The sequence below is a fragment of the Vulpes lagopus genome, chromosome 1, assembly GCF_018345385.1.
Source record: "Vulpes lagopus strain Blue_001 chromosome 1, ASM1834538v1, whole genome shotgun sequence".
Lineage (NCBI taxonomy): Eukaryota > Metazoa > Chordata > Mammalia > Carnivora > Canidae > Vulpes > Vulpes lagopus.
The window spans coordinates 6,621,178-6,643,810 of record NC_054824.1 but is presented as its reverse complement, the minus strand read 5'-3'; the positions used below and the strand labels follow the sequence as shown (position 1 = coordinate 6,643,810).

Here is a 22,633-nt window from a genome sequence, read left to right as displayed (position 1 = left end):
TATACCAAGAACTGTTCTGTAGTGGCAGTTTGGATTTCTTGAGTTATTTTCCATTAAAACAATATTTCTGCTGTTAGGTTGCAGATCTCAGTCATAATATGATCATGGAAATCACGGCTCTGAGAGCTCGACTCACGGATTTGGAAGAGGAGAATCTGAATCTCAAACAGCAGATTAGAAAAGAAGTCCAGGAGGAATATGAAGCATTAGTCCAAGCTTTGTTTGTGACATGTCTACACATAAAAGTAAGTGACCTGTGTTGGACGTCTGGGCAGTCCTGTGGGAGCCAAGTGTGGGTGACCTCCACAGACGCTGCGCACAGAGCGATCGATGACAGAGTGGGCTGTGTGGTAACAAGAGCCTGTGCAGCCCGAGAGCTCTCTGGCTCTAAGTGTTCACTGCAAAGAGGGGCAGCGATGGGTGGTCATGATTGTGTCATGATAGACACTGAAATTTAGACAATTTAGGTATTTGCTGTTTTCCTCACCCTGCTGCCAGTTGCCATTGTTGCCATCTGATTGCTGTGAAAGGGAAGGTGGGGGCTGTCTCCTCCGAAACCCCAACGACTGATGTCACTGTTTTGCCTATTGAGTACAACCATCTGAACGGGAGAGCGCAGTGCCCTAAGCCAGGCCAGACCCCAGGGTTGGTAGCAATAGCACATCCCGAAAGCTCACTAGGAAGATTGAGAATTTGTTTTTTTTTTTTTTTAATTTTTTTTAAATTATTTATTTATGATAGTGAGAGAGAGAGAGAGAGAGAGAGAGAGACAGAGAGAGGGGCAGAGACACAGGCAGAGGGGGAAGCAGGCTCCATGCACCGGGAGCCTGATGTGGGATTCGATCCCGGGTCTCCAGGATCGCGCCCTGGGCCAAAGGCAGGCGCCAAACCGCTGCGCCACCCAGGGATCCCAGGAAGATTGAGAATTTGAATTAGCTTTCAGAGATTTTTTTTTTCAACCTACCAAATGCCTGCCAGCCTCTCTCTCACATCGAGTGTCAGGGAGCTGCTGACCTGTTGGTGACGGTCCATCCAGAAGAGGAGTGGTGGGGTGCCCATGTGTCCACAGCACTGTGGAAGCCTGCCACTTTCTTATGGTATCTGAGCAGCTGTAAGATGGAGGCCCCATGCCTAAAATGGGCCATCACAGAGCCTGGTCCAGCTGCCCCACAAATGTGAATTCCAGTACAAACCTGCTCCCTCTCCTGCTATTGGGTGTTGCCCAGAGCCAGCCCCAAATGGGTCCTTACTTCATGGTCTCTCCTGGGGCATTCCAGGTGGTCCCTGAAGTTGTTACGTGAGGAGCTTTCACCAGTGCTCTGCCCTGGCCTGGTCATTTCAGAGAGGATTAGAGGTTCCTTCTTACTTATGAGGAGGCCACAAAAATGCAAGTGCTTACAAATATTAAAGAATCAAAACCAAAATGCGTTGGGCCTGGTACTACAGGAAAAGGTTGAATAGACAGTGAAGTCTGGAATTTGCTAAGTCATCTTTCGGGTATGAAACTATTAAACATTTTCTTAAGTTTTTTTTTTTTTAATACCAGAATTCCTAGACAGAAAATAGATTCTCTGCTTCTCTCAGGCTAAACTAGTTCCACAGGCCCCGCAAAGCTGAGAATCCATGTTCTACTCTAGGATCCCAAATAGATGGTGAAGCTTTTTGCCCAGCTGGGCAGCATGCTCCTGCTTTCCTCTCCAGGGAAGTGGTCCAGAGATGAGAGGACACCCAACTCTCACCCCTCAGCCGAGGAGGCAGTGTCTGTGGTTGTACTTAGCAACAATCAAGCCCTTTTACCACAAGCCATTATCCACAAGCCATTCAGAACAGGCTGTTTCATAATGAGATTTCTGCTGGAACCTAAATGGGAAGGTAGCCAGCCTGATTCCTTCCTCTACTTTATTTATTTTTAATGTAGTTCCTCATTAGTGGCTCATCTATAGTGTTTTATCTGGTCAGATTCCGCTGAGTCAACCTGATAGCAAAAATCCTTAGGTTCAAATTCTCGAGCAACCTTTTGCCAGAGGAGGGGTGATTCAGTTTTCCACCTGTGACCTTCCACTTTTCTTTTTTTAAGGTTTATTTTATATATATATATATATATATATATATATATATATATATATATATATATTTAGAGATTTTATTTATTTATTCATGAGAATACAGAGAGAGAGGCAGAGACACAGGCAGAGGGAGAAGCAGGCTCCATGCAGGGAACCCGATGTGGGACTCCATCCCGGGTCTCCAGGATCAGGCCCTGGGCTGAAGGCGGCGCTAAACCGCTGCGCCACCCGGGCTGCCCACCTTCCACTTTTCTATCCACTCAACTTACCCCGGCATCTGACAACTGGGGCTCTAAGGTGTGTAGGGTCCACATGATGAGGCCCTGTGGATTGAAGGCAATGCTAAAGGGGCTGCTACTGAGACTTCCAGATAATACCTGATGGAATAATTGGGTGGGTGATTTTTTCATGTGAAATCATTTCTGAAAGTTGGGTTTTAGAAGGCAAAGTGACTCTTCCTCCACTGCCCTTCCTGAACTTGACTCTGCAATTTGCAGGAAAAGTTGGATGAGAATCAGATTAATTTAATCCAGAAAGTATATGAGCTCATCGGCGAAGTAAGAACAGAAGGGATTGACAACCTGAGGAGCCTCAAGAAAAAATGGGGCTCTGCTCGACCTGATGAAGGAACGAAAGAAAACCCAGCCAAAGTACGTGATTTCATTTAGCTATGGGAAGCCAGCATTTCATCCCAGCATCTGACCCCAGCTCACTCTGTATGCATTCCAGTCTGGCTTCCCCAAGAAAGCATTGCACCAGGCATTAAAAAAGGCACAACTGTGTCGTCCTCGGTTCTGAGGTTAGGATTTGTGCCCTTTCCTCCTGAGAAGATCGTTGGGGGCAGCCTTTTCTGAAAGGAAGCCTCTCTCAGCAGGAGCAGCTGCAGGCCTTGGAGCAGGACAACAGCAGCCTGGCTGTGCTGGCGTGCAAAGTGAGGAGCCTGGGCCGCTGGAGGCTGGCGGCGCAGCAGGCTCGCTTCCAGGCCCAGCTGAGCAGGGCAGAGAAGGTGAGGCCCCGCCCGGCGAGGTGGGTGGCAGGCTGGCTTCCTTGGCTGCAGCTGCTGTACTGGTGTCCTGGCAGCGGTGGCAAAGCCAACCATCTGAAAGGATCTGCAGGCGGGGAGTCTTCATGGGAAGTGGCTGTGTCAGAGCCTCCAGAGAAGTAGGAAAGAGCCAGAAGCAAATGGCAAAGAAGCAAATGGGAGAACAGATCAGAGAATGTAGCTCCAGAGCAGGGGAAAGATGGAGGGGGAGACTTTACCAAGAGCTGAGGCAGCTTCATAAAAATATACTGCAAATCTCTGAGTTTCAAACATTATCTGATGAAAATGGGAAAACAAATCAAAAACCTACTTCAAGGCAAATTGAAACCAAAGCACATAATACTAGTGGTTTGGGCACTTGCACTTGTGTTTCTGAAAGTCTTTATTTACTCTGACCTGTCACACGAAGACACAGAGGAAGTGACCAGGGGAGCTCCTTTCTACCAGAAGGAAGTTTTAAAGACGATGGATAGTGAAGTGGTTTAGAGACTCTGAAGAGACTAAAACTATGGAAAGGAAACTTATTTCCTATCTTACTGTGTTTGGGATGTTCACAGGAAGCGATGCAAAGGAAGAAAGAGTGTTTGAGCATCAAGCTAATGGCAGAACAAGAAGCGGTTTTATTTCGTCAACAGTTACTGGCGCTGAGGCAGGCCTTGGCCAGGGCTCAGGCCGACAACGTGAGGATGCGCAAGCAGCAGGATAACCAGGTATGAGTCCTAGAACCCCTCTTCCTCCCGCTCTCTGAACTCGCTCTGCAAAGCTGAATGTGGCACTGGAAGCAGCACCAGGCTGCCTGGGACCAGTCACCAGGGCTCCACAGCGTGAGGCTAGGCACATGGCACAGTCAGACAACCATGGCCCACTTCCTCCTTTCTGGCCCAGGAACCAAGGAAAGAGGCCAAGAGGCTTTTGTTTTTATTTGCATTTGGCTAAGGCAAGGAAGCACTACCCATGCTAAAGATCATTCTTTGGCGTGTAGTGTGTATGTGTGTGTTTCTCTGAGAATCTTATTACCCAGAGGTGATCTTGGGGTGTAGGTCTCTGCCCTTAACACAGTCTTTCCATCACCAAGCATACTTTCCATCAACAGCAACCATGTGCACGTGGAGTGTGGCCCAGCCATCAATCAACCTTTTTCCCCCAAACAGGATCTTGGGTCCTTTCCTGATGACCCAAACTAAGCCTTAATTTCAGAAGTTACTGCTGCTCAGTAGGGGCTGGCACCAAAACAAAGGTGTTTCCAAGTCTAAGCTCTTAGTAACTGTGCCAACTCCCTGAGCATGAATGAAGCAGAAAGACCCTAGGTCGAGAGAGAGAGAGAGAAGAGCCAAGTTTAAATAAAAGCCTGAGAGGGACGCCTGGGTGGTTCAGTGGTTGAGCCTCTGCCTTCGGCTCAGGGCTTGATCCGGGGGTCCTGGGATCGAGTCCTGCATCGGGCTCCCCACAGGGAACCTGTTTCTCCCTCGGCCTGTGTCTCTGCTTCTCTCTGCATGCCTCTCATGAATAAATTAAAAAAAAAAAAGTCTTAAAAAATAGAATAAATAAGAGCCCAGAAAAGCTGGGCATATTTAAAACATAACATATAATTTGTTCCTTTTAGACCCTACACCCTCCATGACCGTGCACCAAGTGAATGATGGTGTTGTAATTATGCAAACTGTAACATCGCCATGCAAATATCATTAGTATTAGTATCATAATTGGGGATGGACCCTCTGATACTGACGGTGCTACTGATTAGAAAAGTTTCAGAACGGAACCAGATTATTACTACCCTTTTCCATCTTTAACCATCTAGAACCTGGCTTCCCCAAAGCTATTTTGGAAGTTAAAACAGAGGCAAGATTAGAACCTCCCTTCTCTATTCCTTGCGTGCATTACGTCACGCCTCCTCCCCAGGCTAACCCTCCCCTGCTAGCTCATGATAAATGCTCAGTGACACTGCAAATGTAGTCTGTGGTAGGTATAACCATGTGGTCAATAAGCGACATAACATACATATTATCATCACCTTTTGGGCATTGAAAGGCCAGATTGTTCGACCCGGTATTGCTGGGCAGTAGCATTACCACTTGCCTGGCTTTCGTTATTTGTTTCAGGTGTTCTCCCACTGACTATTGCCTCTGGGCTTACAGTAAATGCCAAGCTGGCCTACATCCTGGTAGTCCTGCTGCCTGCCAGCCCAGGACAGAGCTGCTGGGCTCCATGACCCTGAGCCCAGGAATACTCCACAGAGTTGTGCCCCTGGGCCCTATGGAGGTTATTACGTCGGGCAACTTCTCCTTCCCTTTGCTGAGAGCAGCCTTCTCTGTTTCCTTTGGCCTTTTCCCCACAGGCACAACTGCTGAGAGAGCTGCAACACAGAGTGGCCCAGGAAGCTCGCCACCGGCAACAGATGGATCTAATGAAAACCTCCAGCATGGAGAAGCTCTTGGAAGATGTGGAGCAAAAGAAACAGCACCTGCAGCTCCTTACTGAAGCAGCTGAGAGGGCTTCCAAACTGGGCCAGCTTCAGCAGAAGAGAATTCAGAGAGAACTCCGACAGGTAACTCCAGAGGCAGGTGGTAGCCATTCAAAAGCCAATCGGGGTGCAGCAGCCAGAGCTGGGGCCTTCTTCTGGAATTCTCCATGCCCCTGGTGTCCTCCACCTTTGTCATTTCTGGGCCCACCAGGATAATGGAAATACTGCCCACGCTGGGTGATGCTCGGGCTGCTTATAGTAAGAGAGGATGGATGGCTTCGCTGCCTCAAGGCCCAGAATCTTGGCACCTTTATAACCCACATGAAAAACATGTTTCCACTTGGCCATAATTTTTGAACCAGGGATCCTTTAGAAAATTCCAACAGTAATCTGGAAAAGCAGCACGTATCATGGAAGCTATTATAAGAGGATTTTATTCAAGGTGTTTCTGGAACTTCAGAGACAAAAAGGAAAGGTAAAAGTGATTTCCAGACACAATACATTTTTTAAATACACCCCTACAGAAAAGAGAGAGAGAAAAGAAAAAAAAAAAGAAAAGAGCAAGAAATAATAGATGTAGATGTGGATTAATGCAAGTTCCAAAAAAGGAGACCATCGAATGTAATCCAATACAAAAGGCCAAAGAAGTAGCATCTCAGAGCAGGTACCTCTCGTGCATTCACTGAAGGAATAAATCAATTAATTCATCAGAGATATTAGGAAACAGAAGTTGGGAAGTTAAATTATTGGCCAAGTGTTTCGAGTGCTCAAGGAGGAGATCAATTAGGAGAAATCTACAAAAATAAATGGCAAAAATAAAAAAAGGACAAAAACTGAGGCAATGCTAGAGGAAATATTTTTGAAGAAATGGAGAGGAAAAACAAATAGCTTTAGAATAAAAGAAAATTAGGATTTCACATTTATTTTATGAAAACTAAGCTAAAATGTGACATGGATCCTTAAGAAAAATTAAGTGTCGCATATTTATCTTTCAAATTACGCTTTCCCAAAAACCAGCACAAAAATAAAGTGTTGGGGGCCCTTGGGTGACTCCATTGGTTGAGCGTCCAACTGGATCTCAGCTCAGGTCTTGATCTCAGGGTCATGAGTTTGAGCCCTGCATTATTTATTAAATAAATAAATAGGATGTTAGTTTCTCAAAGTCCTCTCTAGTTAACAGCTAATTTTTGTCTAATGGTAGAGATTCTGAAAGTAGACAAAACAAGTATTTTGAGGCTTCTCTCAACAAATACATGTTTTTAGTATATGTATGTAAAAACAATCATCGGCTGTTTCTACACTACCTCTCCACCTCTGCTGGCAGCTCCAATGCCCCTGGGCTTACTGGCCCACTGCCCACCAACTAACAATCTACCCTCAGCCCCCAAGAGCCCCTACTACCCACAGTGACTTCTTCAGTCCAGCTCCAACCTCCAATTCCAACCAAGGTAAGATTTTGACCATCTGACCTTGGAGAGCATAATTGTCCTTGCTTACGTCCTGCTCCTGGGGAGACCATTTAGAGCAGAGGCCCTAGAGTCAGGCTTTCTGATTCACTCCATGGGGCCCTTCACAGCATGCCTTTAGGCTAGATGTGGTCTCTCTGTCTTCAGTCTCCCGGTTGGTGCAATGGAGAACAATATACTCGTTTCACGGGATTTTTTTAGAAAGATGAGATCAGGTAATTCAAATGAGGCACTTAGAACCAAAACCGATATACAGCTCTTCATAAATATTGGCTGTATGTCTTCTAGCTGAGAGTATGAAGGTGGATAATTTTGGAAAGAGATTGACCTGGATTCAAATCCTGGCTCTGCCTCTAACTGATTGTAGGATCTTGGGTAAATCACTGCACCTACCTCTGTGAAGAGGGGTGGGGTCGTTTTTAAGTCCTAACACAACACAAGGTCCTTACTAAGCACATTTCTTTCCTTTACCACTATTTTTCAAACTGGTTTAGCCCCAGCCTGGCTCAGGGAATCTTGATATGTTTTTCCTGGTTCCTGCCCATAGGGGTTGAAGGGCCTACACCAATCCCTGTAGTACAAACAGGGACCTTGGGCCTAATTTGTATTAGGAAGTTTTTCTAATCTTCTACTGAAAGTTAAACTACAGTTGATAGCATCTGCACACACAAGAAACTGCCCCTTAACATTTGTAAGACGAGCCTGTGGTTACCCCTCCAAGGGTTCACAGGCCTTCTTGTTGAGTCTATGCAGACAAGAGTGGGATTTAAAACACATGTAGCTGAATTCTTGACATTAGCATGTGGATTAGTTTGCTAGAGCTGCTGTAACAAATTACCTCAAACTGGATGGCTTAACACAACAGAAATGTATTCCCTCACAGTTCGGGAGGCCGGAAACCTGAAATCAGGATGTCACCTCCTCCTGGGGGCTCTGAGGAAGAGTCTGTTCTGTGCCTCTCTCCTAGCTCGTTGTGGCTGCCTGTAGGCCTTGACAATCCTTGGCTTGTAACTACGTCACTCGAACCTCTGCCTTCCTTATCTGATGGCCCTTTCCCCATGTGTCCCTCTGTGTGTCTGAGCCCTTTCCTCTTCTTATAAAGGCCTCAGTCACTGTATGTGAGGCCCACCCTTAATCCAGTATGACTTCATCATAACTTAATTACACCTGCAAAGACCATTTCCAAGTAAGATCACATTTTGAGGTTCTAGGTGGACATGAGTATATTTTTTTTGGGGGGGGGGACATTATTCAATCCACTATACTATTATTGCTCTTTTGTACTTTAAAATTTTATAATACAATTATAATTACATTACTTTTATACTTTTAGGTAATTTTTATAATTACTTGCTATGACCTACATAAACTTACACTTATATACATAAGAATAGATTTCAAAAGAAAGAATATCTGTGATTTATGCAGATGAGGTGTACTTTGGACCCAGCTACTCCCTGGCTGGGGACCTAGGGGCCAGCTGTGCTAGCCGAGGGCCACACAAGTAAACACAGAGACCACCTCTTGGTAGGGGCCTCCTCTAAGGCCTGGGGAATGGTGCTCAGGACATCCTTGAAGATGATGAGCTGAACAAACAGAGATCAGGTCTTTCCCCTGCGTGAAACTGTGCGGAGGCTCCCCCCTTCCCTGTGGTAGTTTGGCGGCTTTGACCTACAAGGTCCTCTGTGAACTGGGCCCTTCTCCATTTCCTCCTCTCCCCTTCCCTCTGGTGAAATAAACATAAAAGAAAAAAATGTTGTGAGTAAACTCCTGGCTATAATAAGGCAAATAAGGGGTTCCCAGTCCAGGGCCGCCTCCGCTCCTCTTTGGGTACGTTCCTGGCCTTCTTGGAGCTGTCGTTAGAAGCCTGACCAGGACTGTATGAGGACTTGTATTCCTGGGGCAGCCTGGACCCACACTCTCCAAAGAACCCCAGGAATTAAAGTATGCACCAAAAAGCATCTCTGCTTCCTAAGCACTTTTCCCCCCAGACGAGAAGCCGGCTGGCCCAGGAGCGCAGTGTGAAGCTGGATGCCTTCCAGCGCCTAGAAGAGCTCCAAAGTCAGCTTAATGACGCTGAGCCATCGTCCGTCCAGATGAGCTCACCAGGCGGTAAGCAGGTCCCCTACTCTGAATTGAGGAGGATCGTGGGGACTAGCCAAAACCACCCCGTGGCTGCTGAGTTATTGGTTATTGAGCTCCCTGACGTCTGTTGAGTGAATGAATGATACATGAATGAATCACACTTAATTCTGATTTGCAGTCACGACCTTCTACCCTAGTTCACCTCAGAGTACTGACATCCTATACTAAAAAGTTTTGGTCATAAAAACTGGTCTCAAGTATGTAATACACCACTTAAAGAACATTGGGCAATTCACTATATTTTGTCTTGATGCCTCAGGACATCAGTGACCACGTTTCTCAGATGTTACTTAGAAAGGATATTATGATGCTTGGGTGCTGGGGGCGGGAGGCGTCCTATGGGAATGGCACCGAAACACGCCTCTGGGCAAGCAGCACAGAGCAGAGGCCAAACCCAGGATGTCTCTAAACTAGCTGCCTCCCCTATAAGTTGAGGATGAAATAAATTCTAAGTTCTCTTCTAGATCTGACTATCAAAAATATCATCAATTATCAATAATCACAACTGACTTATCGTTAAAATCAGCCAAGCCTCTGCTGTCCCATTTTGGTAAAGCCTGGTGGTTAAGTGTGTGAGCTTTGGGGATCCCTGGGTGGCGCAGCGGTTTGGCGCCTGCCTTTGGCCCAGGGTGCGATCCTGGAGACCCGGGATCAAATCCCACGTCAGGCTCCCGGTGCTTGGAGCCTGCTTCTCCCTCTGCCTGTGTCTCTGCCTCTCTCTCTCTCTGTGTGACTATCATAAATTAAAATAAATAAATAAATAAAAAGTTTAAAAAAAAGTGTGTGAGCTTTGGTTCAAATCCTGGCTCTGTCACTGCAAGCTGTGCGACCTTCGACAGGTTAATTTAGCCTCTCTGTAAAATGGGAATACCCACTTCAAAAGGGTATTCTGAGGATTAAATGAAATGATGCACATCTGCCACATAAAAACACCAAATATTTGTGCAAATGTTGGTTACTACACTTTCATGCATGTGTGTCCTTTATGTTTGCTTTTGGCTCTGTGCCAGTTGAAGATATGAGAAAACACAGCCTCTCGGAAACAGAAAGATCAGTGTCAAAGGTCAAGCAGACAAAGATGGAATTACTTTGGGTTTACTAAGAACAGGCCTGGGGGGACACCTGGGTGACTCAGTCAGCTTAACGTTCAACTCTTGATCTCGGCTCAGGTCCTGATCTCAGGGTCCTGGGATCAAGCCCCATGTCGGGCACCACCCTCAGCATGGAGTCTGCTCGAGATTCTATCCCTCACCCTCTGCTCCTCACCCGACCCATTCTCTCTCTCTCTCTCTCTCTCTCTCATCTCTCTCTTTTTCTCAAATAAGTAAATAAAATCTTAAAAAAAAAAAAAAAAAAAGAAAAAAGAAAAAGAAAGACCAGGGCTGGGCTCAACTGTAAAACCCAGGCTCTTCTTCCTGCCTCTGGGCCTGCTGCCTGGGACCTGACAGCAGGGCTGAGGTTCCTCGCCTCAGCTGCCCTGTCCAAAGAGAAAAAATATCAAAAATATCCAAGGGCCCTATTTTGGCCACTGACCCTGAGCAGTTCAGTACCTTGTACTCTCCTTTCCACACTCCCTGGGATTTTTCTGTCTCTCCCTCTTCCCTCTGCCTCCAGTCCAGCCAAGCATCTTTTTAAATAAGTAAGTTCTACCCAAGGGGGGGGCTCGAACTCACCACCCTGAGATCAAGAGTCACATGCTCTACAAAATGAGCCAGCCAAGCATCTTTTTTTTTTTTTTTTTTTTTTCAGCCAAGCATCTTTTTAATCTCTTTCTGGGTTAATGTGTCCTTTCAAACTGCCATCCATGTCCTCCAACAACTGCACATTTTAGGAAGGAGAAGCAGAGTGAGGCACCAGACAGGTAGCGGGGTGGAACCCTAATACCCAGGACTGGGGATGTGGCAGGAGTGGAGGAAAAGCCTCTTTCCCTGGAAGCAGAGCTAGTTCTTCTGAAAGCCCAGCCCCCATCTGTCTCCCTCTGGGTGACAGGATGAGATTGATGGAGGACTCCCTATGCATGGATTCATTAGAGGGGAGGGACTGGGTGACACCTGTCTATTAGTACCCAGCCTCCAAGGGGATAGCCAGGTACCACCCTAGAGTTGGAAAAGGCCAAAGTCAGCCATTCCCACTCCCCTCTCAGTTGTCCAGCTGAAAGCATGAGGTGCCCGAGGTCTCTCCTTTCTGTAGGAGTGGAAGCAGCAGCCACCCCTCTCCTCATCTCAGAAGCATCAAAGGCAAAGGCAGGGTTAAGGGGCGAGCTCTCTTTACTCGGCATTAGCATGGATTCCCCTTAGGATCTTGCAGCTCCTGAGACACTAGAACATGTTCTTGTGCAGTTATGCTTAAAATACTTAAGGGGGGAAAAAATGAAATCACTTGGCTGACAAAACTGGGAAATGTTCAGGGGTAGACTGGCTTAAGTTCGCTTGATCTGGGTTTGATGTTTATCACCAGGACTAATTCTCTCTCTCTCTCTCTCTCTCTCTCTCTCTCTCTCCATCTCTGGGCTCTAAGAATGCCGGGAGCAGAGAGGAAGTGGAGGTCCTTGGGAAGCAAGATGATTGCCACTGCTATGGCTGCTACCCTCTGTTCCAGCTCTTGGGTGGGAGTCATTGCGGGGATGGGGCAGTTAAAAAGAATCAGCCTCAGACTCGGCAAGTTTGAACAAATCACAAAAGCCAGAGACTATGATGCTCAGGGGTCTTAGAACCAGCTCACATGTGCCTCCCCTTGAGCAGAGGATGGGGTCGGTTCACTCTCTCCTCTTCCCAGTAACTATTTAAAATCTTCCTGGTCCCTTCAGACCTTTGGATTCTGTCATCCTCCCCAGCCAACACTTTACCTCCAGTTTCACAGAACAGTTAAAAGCCATCAGATCGGACCCCCACCCCTACCCCGCTCTATTTTTTGACCCCAGCCCACCTGCACTAGCTACTCAGCTGCTTCTCTGTCCCTCCTGATAAGATGGAAAAGGTGCTCCTTTTCTTCCCAGGGGCCAATCCCAATGCATGGGATCCCATTTGATCCTACTTTTTCAGGGTCCTTGAACTAATCTTTAACTGTTTTCTCTTTACATACTTATATTTCCCACTTATATCTACCCTTCTAATTTTGTTACCATTATTTATTGAGAATATATGTACCAGGATCATAAAATCCACCATAAAATAAAATTAACATCTATCCAGTTGCTTGAGCCAGCAATCTGGGAGCTCTTCTTTGTCACCCTACAAATCCAGTTAATTACCAAGTCTGATTAATTTGAATATCTCTGTCCACTCCTACCCACCATAGTCCGTGTCACCCATTATATCCTTCTCTTTCACTTGGTTATGTGATCCTCAGGCTAAAGATTCCATCCAGATTTTGACATCTTCACTCAGAATTGATGAAGCTGGATAAGATGATCATTTTAAGCTCTAAAGTTTTATGAATTAAATCTAAGACTTTACACTACAACAGAGATATAATTTAACATTTTTTGGCATTATAGGCCTTACACCTCGAGCTCAGTACTCCCTACGTTCTGCTCCCACATCATCCAGATACTCCCAGCAACACCTTTTAAAGACTAATCTTATGAGCAGTAAAATACCAAGAAGGATTCAAAGGCCAGACACTGTAAGTAATGATAGATTTAATTATATATGTGAAATAATGAAAAAATGTAAATATGAAATTATGGTTTTAGGTTCACTTCAAAATTACATTAAAAATTATGTATCAGGCTCTTATCTAGATACTTGGATCTAGATAATAAAATTCTGGATTTGTCACAAAGGCAATTTGTTTGTGAATTATTGCTGAACCAATGTGTTTGTGGGAAGAAGGATGGTCTGGGGTTTCCCACTCTGCCATCTTGCTGATGCTACTCCTCAATAATAGAATTCTGAGGTCGAAACAATTCGGCAGAAAAGCACTTACTCAATTACATTAAATAAATGAATGTGGAAGTGAGTATCCACATCTTGCTGTGTTCTGTCTCTGAATTTCTTCTTTTTCTCCCATCATCTACAATAATTAACTAACAGCACCAGATCTCTCATCTGAGTTCCCTGGCAGAGCAGAAGTTGCAGAAGTCTTTTTAAAAAACATGTAAGAAATCTACCCACCAAAGAAATTCTTGGAACTCAGATTAGGTCAAGGTATAGCACATATTTAAAAAATTGTTTTCAATATTTCAGCTTTTAGTTTAGGTAAAACATTTACAAGCTCTTCCACTGCCTTCTCTGTGCTACTTTGATAAGTATTACCCATTGTTTTTCAGAATCTCTTCTAGAAGTTCATGTCAACACATTTAAGAATTCCTGCCTCTTGCTTTGAGAAAACTTAAAAGGAAAATATTTAATCATATTGCCAGAGAAACTATGCCAATTCTTGGTCTCTTTTGAGGGTGTAATTCTGCAGCCGATAGTCTAGTTATTGGACCAAAAAAAATGTCGCAGTATTTCTGAACATGCAGTTAAGGAATCATACACAGAAAGGGAAGAAACAGGTCAGGAACATCCATTTGAGGTTCTTCACCAAGTAGGACCACATTATTAATACCTGCCATTTGCTTGACTCACCAATCCCTGTGCAGTCACCTTTCACCAAAAGGTGAAATTCTAGTACATGTCTGTCTGTTTCTGCTAAAGCCTTTTCCAAAAGGAAGCAATATTCAGTTGGTGTGTATGGGACCACAACGGCTTTTAAGATTCACTTAAAAGCAAATGTTGCTCTTATGGGGCTGGCTGGTAGTCACAACTCATGGTTGAGAAGGCTGCCTAAGTAGCTAAGTGCATTTGAGGAGCTCCACTGTATTCAAAAGATTTAGAAGGGTAACAGTCTAAACAAACTCTAATAAATAAGGGGATATTTTGTGGGCCCATTGGATTGTGTATAAAAACCCCAAGCAAAAAGCCTAAGGTCCAGGAAAGGCACAAAAGAATTGGAGCCTCTTCAAATCTATCTAAGCTCTGACTTCTTAAGAAAGGCCTATAAGACAAATCAGATAAATACAGATTGAAGAGGAATTTATACGTGGCTGGAATGTAAGACCACCAAAGAAACAAAACACTGCACTGACACAAATGATAAAATATTAAGGAATTTTTAGATTACTCCACATATGGGATATCTTTTTTCCTTAGATGAAAATGGCTTTCTGTTGAAAGATTTAATTTGTGACCAGTTCCCTTTATGACAAGTGGCAAATACAAGAAGGCACACTAAATGGCCTAACCCAGACTGTGCCAAAGATCTTGGTCTTATGAGTAACAGTGACTTTTAATGATATCTCCAATATCTATTTAATTTTTATATTGCAGGTACCCATCAAGCACCAAAAAAGGACGGACAGCATCTTTCTACCTAATGTAGCAGAAAATGTTCAACGTTCAGCTTTTCAAGTCCACACAGCTCCATCCATAATCCCACAAGGACCTGACTGGTAATCATATGTCCTTTTCCACATTTTATTTCTTTGAGCATTTGAATGAATAAAAATGATTCTAACCTCCATTAAAGTTTAGCTAATTTTTATTAGTAGTACTATGAAGATAGTGTGGAAGGACTGAGATGATTATATCCTTGAATGTCCCAAGTGAAGTAGGGTTTGGCCCTAGGTTTTAAGACCTAAATGTTGATTTGCACTTCTACAACCTAAGCCTTGCCTTTGGTCAACCAACAACCTCTCACTATGGGTTCCCAATTACTGATGAGGTGTGTGAGCCAGGAGAGAGGGCATTGCTGCTAAGCAGTATTTATTAGTAAGTGAAAAACCAGAACAGATTAATCGAAGTAAACTCCAGAGCACTTATTTCTATTTATTTCACTTAAGAACATCATCCTCTCTTGGGGCTCCTAGGTGTTCAGTTGGTTATGTGTCTGTCTTTGGCTCAAGTCATGATCCCAGGGTCCTGGGAATCAAGCACCACATCAGGCTCCCTTCTGCTCCCCCTGCTTGTGCTCTCTCTCTGTCTAATCAATAAATAAAACCTTAAAAAGAGAAAGAACATTTTCCTCTCTCTAGTTTTTTAAAATTCTTTCCACAAATATTGACTTTTATAAAGTCCCAATCCAATTTTTTTGTTCAGACAAGAAAATGTATCCTGGGTAAAGGAATAAATAGGTAGATGAATGGAACAGAACAGACCAGAGAAACATTTTCATACATAAATTTGTATACGATATATGTAGCTTTTCAAATTAAGGATAAGGTTGAGTCTATTTGAAGTAGAATAAATTATTACCTTACACTATACACAATGAGTTCCGAACAGATTCAAGATCTATATGCACATACACATGCACGTAGACATACACACAAACTTATTTCTGAAATAGAACATGAAAAACCAAAGCCGAGATAAGACTGATGACTTTGATATCAAAGCCGAAAATTCAGCCTGACAAGGTATAGTGCCCGTTATTAATTTATGCCTCTCAGCTCTAAACTCATCCTTGTCAGCTGTGATATGATTAATATAGACCCTGTAAATATTTCTTCTTTGCCAATTGCAAGATTTTAAGCTTTGTCAGTAGAGAGTACTGGAGAGACGCTGGAGAAGGAGGAAGGGTTCCTTTTCCAGGCTCTGGGGGTGCTCCTCTCAGCAGGCTCCTGCAGTGTATAGGGCTTCTGCAGCACCAGGTTTCTGTGCATGCATGCACAGAAGTGCATGCAGCCTCAGGGGGAGGGTCACTGGCATGGCACCTTTTGTGAAGGGCTTTCTCCTTCTGCTTCTCCTTTTGTGAGGGCTGCTTCACAGCCTCAGTGAACTTCTTTGCATCCAGTGAGCCTTGGTCACACCCTGTCCAATGAAGTCACACCCTTTCCAATGGATGTCAGCTCTGGAAGGCAGTGGCTGCTCACTAAATCTGCTATCCCTAGATTCTTCAGAGCTCTCTTTATTGCTTACCAGCCAATCCTCCCATTACTTCAATCCCTTGGTATAGTTAATAATATTCAACTTTCTCACAGTTTGATTACTGTGTTGTTTCTATCTCTTAATTGGCCCATGAGTAATACAGAACTGATGCCAGTAGTGGAGTGGTCCTAGGGGACAGACTCACAAAGATGGGGTTTGAGGATTTGTTTGGTTGCACTGTTGGGCTTGAATACAGTGCTGAGCTCCTCAACAATTAGAAATGGAATACTAGTGATCCTTTGGCATGACAATTAACCAAACTATTACCCATGTGATGATGATTGTGATGAAGTACCTACTGAAGCATGTGCCTTGGGAGCCTAAATTGCTACTACACTGACTCTAATGGCAATAATGATGATCATAAATACTGGGATGTGGGATGGACTTTCTTGGATGCACTTTAGGACTAACAGAAAAAAATGACAAACTCTGGACCTTTAATTCTCAGCTCAGATCATGGTCTGAAAACCAGAGAACCTCCACAAGTAACCTTGAAAAAAGTCTCTTATTTCTTGTAGTCACAGGGGTAACATTGTTAGAATTCAAGTACAAATTTTAATTATGCAGAATGCTAACTTACAACGACAGTCAAAATCACAATCTTGTTTCTCATGGCTGTTGAGATGGGCTCTCTCATTTCAATGGTCATGATGTGATCCTAGAATAGCAGAAGGTAACTACCAAAGACAAGGTGGGCATGTTTATCATAAAGGGCATTAGGGACATATCAGCAGTCAGATTATAGACTTGGCACATAGAGATCGTTGGTGATTAATGTGTCCCTCCAAATGAAATTGTATAGGCGGCCAACGAGAATATCACTTGATCTATATAACCGGAAAAACTCTGGTAGCCAAAATTTGGCTCGAGTCAGCAGAGAGGAGAGTCATAATCTCTCACTGGGATTCCATACCTGAGTCAATTCACAGACCAGGGCCCCTTGACCTCATGAGAGGCTGGATCCCTTTGAGGAAGGACCCTGCGCTTACGCCACTACTGCAGGTATAAATCATAAATCTTCTTCCAAACATTTTCCTAAGAGATCTGTAATCATTTGCTAGAGTTACTGTTCATCAGAGAAAAAGAAATATCCAGACAATTTGGAGAAGAATAGGCACTACCTCTAAATTAATTATAATTCCGGGATCCCTGGGTGGTGCAGCGGTTTGGTGCCTGCCTTTGGCCCAGGGCGCGATCCTGGAGACTCGGGATCGAATCCCACGTCAGGCTCCCGGTGCATGGAGCCTGCTTCTCCCTCTGCCTATGTCTCTGCCTCTCTCTCTCTCTCTCACTGTGTGCCTATCATAAATAAATAAAATTAAATTAAAAAAAATTAATTATAATTCCTAGGAACCCAAAGGGGCCCCTGGCTGGCTCAGTCAGTAGAGCCAGATCATGGGACTCATGATCTCAGGGTCATTAGTTCAAGCCCCACATTGGGCATGAAGCTTTCCTAAAAAATAAAACTGTAACTCCTGGGAACCCAAAATACGCTCTAGCTCACCAGTCAAAATGCAGGCATACAGTGAGGTAATAGAAGGAGTCTCAGGTTCAAATTACAGTGGACCCAGTTGATCCATGGACTCACCATGTGGTTATTTCCATAGTTCTTGACTGTATAATTGGAATAGACAACAATTAACAACTGAAAAGACTCCTGTATTGGCTTTCTAACCCATGAGTTAAAGCTCATTATTGTAGGAAGAGATAATTGCAGACCCCTGGAACTTCCCCTTTCAGGAAAGTAAACTGGAAGCAATATTATGTCCCTGGAGAAACTGCAGAGATTAATGCCACCATCAAAACTTAAAGGAAACAAGGGTGATGATGCCTATCACATCACCACTTAAATCACCACTTTGGCCCGTGCAGAAAACAGGTGGATCTTGGAAAATGACTAGGGACTATCAGGTTCACATCTTAATGAGATAGTGATCCCAATTGCAGCTGGCATCTCAGATGTAGTATCTTTACTGGAGCAAATGAATATCCTCCTGGCATTTGTTACGCAGTTGTTCACCTAATTTATGCCTTTCGATCCATAACAAATTGTAAGGACCATGAAGAGCAGTTTGCTTTTACCTGGTAGGGCAGCAGTGTACTGTCGAAGTCTCACTTTAAGGCTTTGTCCATTCTACTCTCTGCCATGATATAGTCTGTAGAGACCTTGATCATCATGATATTCTACAAAAATCACATTGGTCCACAATGTTGATAACATAATGCTGATTGGATATGAGTAGGAGGTAGTAAATACGTGCCTTAGTAACACATATGAGAACTAGAAGGTAAAAGACAAATTCCACAAAAATGTAGGGCCATTAACCCCAGTGATGTTTCTGGGGGTTCAGTGCTTTGGATACATGTTAAATATCTCCTCTAAGGAGGAAGGTTGCTTCAGCTCATACTATATACCATGAAAAAAGGCATGATGCTCAGTAGGCTTTTTTGGATTTGAAGGCAACGTGTGCCATATTGAGTTTGTTGATTCAACCCACCCACCCAGTTACCTATAAGATACCAACTTCGGGTGCGGACTAGAGCAAGAGAAAGCTCTGTCATGAATTTGAGTTACAGTATAGCTGCTCTAGTGGGTCCTATGTTCCAATAGAACCCGTGATAGTAAAAGTATCCTGGTGCGTATGGAGCCTTTGTCAAGCAGAAACACAGGGCAAAACCCTAGGATTTTGGAGCAAATCTATGCCCCCTTTTGAAGATAACTATTCTCCTTTTGTGCCTTGTAGAGACTGATTACCCAACCATGGGATGGGTGGTGAACAGGTAGCCTGGTTCGGGTGTAGGAGAATCTACCCAGTTATAAACGTGAGCATACACGGCAGCAATCTATCATCAGTGGAGACAGTCTACAGTCAACTTGCCTGAGCAGTTCTGAAAAGTATCGAGAGCTTCCATGAACATGTGGCTCAGACTTCCAACACCAACTCCTGTTGTGTCCTCTTAATCAATACTCTGGCCTGGGGTGTTTCTAACAACTAGCTAGCCAAGAAATAAAAAATTATAGACAAGTCTGTAGGATTTATTGGATCCACCCAGAAGTGGAGAGCTGCAACAGCATGCTCCATTTAGGAGCGAACCTAAATAAAAGGGGCACAAGATCTTCCCCATGAGAATAAGTAGTACATTTGGTTGTCCGCTGTGTCTGAGCTGACATATGGCCAGAAGTACAAATCCACACTAATTCTCGAGTAGTTGCTAATGGTTTAGGTTGGATAGTCAGGGACTTGGGAGAAATAGTAAAGGCCCATGACAAGTAAATGTGGAGAAAGGTGTGTGGATGGATCTCAGAATGGGAACACACTGTGAAGATTTCCGCATCTCACGTCACCATAGGGCATCTACAGGAAAAGAGGGCTCTTATTAATCAGGTGGATAAGATAATGTACTTGATGGGTGTCAGTGTCATTCCCCAGCCAAGCCGGTGCTTGCTCAATGAACAGCGTGATCATGGTGGCAGGGCTAGAGGCTACACGTGGGCTCAACAAGATGGATGTCCCCTCACCAAGGCGGGTGTGCACTACTAACAACTGCCTAAGCTGTCAAGAGCCGGAACCTATACTGAGGCTGCAATATGGTGTCAATCTCATGGGTAATAGCCATCCATGTGATGGCAATTTGACTACATTGGGCCTGTTCCATCATAGAGAACAGAGATTCACTTTCGTAGAACACACACACATTCCGGATATGATCTACAGTTTCTCCCAGCACTACATGATGCACATGCTCACAGAATGCCTTATCCAGTCATGGCATTTCCTGTAGCACTGCTTCTAATTAAGGAATCCATCTCACAGTAAAGGAAATGTTGGGGTGAACTCATACCTGTGAAATTAGCCCCCAACACCAGAAGTGGCTGGTTTGATTGAAAGGTGGAATAATTCACCGGAAACTCAGTTGTAAACTGTTGCAAGATACCACCTTGAAAGGATAGGTACCTCACAGGAGGTGGCATAGGAATCCAGGAATCAAGGGGTAGAAGTGGGAGTGACTCCTCATGATTATACTTCTCATCTCAGCAACGTCACACTGATTTGGAGGTGCTCTGGAGGGCTTAGTTCCCAAGGTTTGTTTCAACCAAGGACACAATGATGGGTCTATTGACACAAGATCTAAGATGAGACTGCCACTTGGCCATCTTGGGATTTGTAAACCACTAAACCAATAGGCAGCAAAAGGTGTTACCCCACCAGCTGAACGATCAATCCTGATTGCCCAGGGGAGACTGTATTGCTGGTACACAATGGAGGCAAGGACCGTATCTGGACCACGTGGTTCTCTGGGTGCCCGAGTATTTCCATACCCAATGGTAAAGGTTAGCAAAAAACCACACAGGTAGAGCAGTGGAAGACTCAGACCTCTTGGTAGTAATATTTGAGTCACTACCAAGAAAAGAACTGACCACTTGAGGTTCTCAGCAAGGGCAAAATAAATATTAAGTAGTGGAAGGTCACTAAAATGACAGAAACATGTTGCCGGCTCCACCATTACCATGACGAGGAAGTTCAACCATACGGATGAATGCTGCGTCGCTGGGTGGCATGCTGTTTTTGTCAGTAGACAGTTCTGAAGGAACTTCTTTTCCTGGTTCTGGGCAAAACTCTAGCAGTGCACATAGCTTAGCAGTGGGGGTGCCACCGGCGTGGTACTTTCTGGGCATGGCTTACCCTGCACCGCCCTGGAGGACTTCACAGGTTACCACTGGTCTATCATTTCCCCAGGCACAGCTGCCTGGCAGTGGATTTGCAGCTACCACAAACTTCATCCAGAGAGCCAAGGTTGTAACCCCTCTATTTCTGGAACTCAGCTTGAGGGAGAACAGATAGTGGCCCACTTCTTATATTTGCTATTGCCGGTACTCTTTAGAATTCTTTACTGCTTTGTATGTTTCTTAAAATATTACAGATAGTATGTCCATTCACTCCAATCTGCTCTAGGTCAGACTTCCCCTGTTCATGTTATGTGGCTTCTATCTCCTGACTGTACTCTGGTGATAGACACCATAATCAAAGACTTGAAAAAAAATATAGAAGAAAATCCATTGACCATAGATGAGCACCCAACACATTTTAAGATAAAAAAAAATCCTACAACTGTGAAGACAGTAGAAAAAGACAATTCACAAAATACAAATTAAGTACAGTAACCAAGTAAATTAAATTAAAACTTCACTTCGCCAGTATCAGACAGACAGGATATAGCAAACTCTTAGGGATGCTGGCTAGTGGAAATTGGAAGGCAATCTGTTAAAATGTCCAAAATGTGGCTGGAACTAGAGGGTATTATGCTAAGCAAAATAAGTCAGTCAGAGAAAGACAATTATCATATGATCTCACACATACGTGGAAGAAACAAAACAGGATCATAGGAGAAGGGAGGTAAAAATAAAACAAGACAAAATCAGAAAGGGAGGCAAACCATAAGAGACTCTTAATCATAGGTCACTGGAGGGGAGGTGGGTGGGGAGACGGATTAACTGGGGGATGGGCATTAAGGAGGGGATGTGATGTAATGAGCCTGGGGTGTTACATAAGACTGATGAATCAATTACCCTTACTTCTGAAACCCAATAATACATTGTTAATTGAATTTAAATGTTTAAAAAAGAATGAGTTAAACAAAAAGGACAAAGTATAAATCCTATGATGCGGATTTCCACTTCTCCATATTTACTTCAGGGAGAAATTCACACGTAAACAATGGGGCAGGTGCAAAGATACTCTCTGCAAGTGTTAGTAAAAACTAAAAATTGCAAACCTATCCTTCCATAGATAGTTACAATATTCATACTACATACACCTTCAGAGAAATTTAAAAATTTGGATAGCTACATACACTCCCTTGGAAAAATCTCCAAGAAGTAGTGAGTGAAAAGTTGCAGGCTGATGTTAAAACAAAAATCCAAATTAATGTATTTTCTAAGGGCACATATAGTCTATAAAAAATTTGGGGGGGAGGGGAGAGTTTAACACCAGACCAGTTCCAGTTATTACCTCTGCAAAGTGGAGGAACAAGCAAAGGAAAGGGATTGAGGGATGATCAAAGCAGACATACTTCTCTTAAATAGTTTAAAAAAAAATTAAGAATACTTATGTATATATTCCTTGAATTAAAAACTAAGACTTTGGGATGCTTGGGTGGCTCAGTGGTTGAGCGTCTGCCTTCGGCCCAGGGCGTGATCCTGGAGACCCAGGATCGAGTCCCGCATCGGGCTCCCTGCATGGGGCCTGCTTCTCCCTCTGCTTCTGCCTGTGTCTCTGCCTCTCTCTGTGTCTCTCATGAAGAAGTAGATAAAATCTTTAAAAAACAAAACAAAAAACTAAGACTTTAAAATCTACATCTTGATCTTTTTCTTCTGGCCAAGATGAAGTAAGAGACAGCATTTACCGTCAAACTGAAAAGCTGGACAGCACACATGAAACAGTGGGTTTCAATACACTGGAGTTTGGGCAAAGGACAGCAGCGATTCTTAAAAGAGAAAACTAGGACCCAGCCTACTGCCTCAGAGCCATGACGCA

At 44.0% G+C, this 22,633-nt stretch overlaps 1 protein-coding gene across 7 annotated transcripts in view; it reads left to right on the top strand.

Moving 5' to 3' along the window:
• Positions 1-14,677, top strand: part of LOC121490128 — a 157,840-nt gene extending 143,163 nt beyond the window's left edge. For 4 of the 7 annotated variants that reach the window (XM_041753824.1, XM_041753826.1, XM_041753800.1 and 1 more), the window contains 8 exons: positions 78-245; positions 2,564-2,716; positions 2,938-3,072; positions 3,666-3,818; positions 5,447-5,656; positions 9,030-9,150; positions 12,680-12,807; positions 14,496-14,677. In XM_041753824.1, the coding sequence (XP_041609758.1) occupies positions 78-245; positions 2,564-2,716; positions 2,938-3,072; positions 3,666-3,818; positions 5,447-5,656; positions 9,030-9,150; positions 12,680-12,807; positions 14,496-14,621 (1,194 nt within the window). In that variant the 3' untranslated portion in view covers positions 14,622-14,677. The remainder of the gene's footprint in view (positions 1-77; positions 246-2,563; positions 2,717-2,937; positions 3,073-3,665; positions 3,819-5,446; positions 5,657-9,029; positions 9,151-12,679; positions 12,808-14,495) is intronic. The other 3 variants (XM_041753793.1, XR_005987516.1, XM_041753808.1) reach the window with 3 other exon arrangements.
• The last annotated feature ends 7,956 nt before the right edge of the window (positions 14,678-22,633 follow it).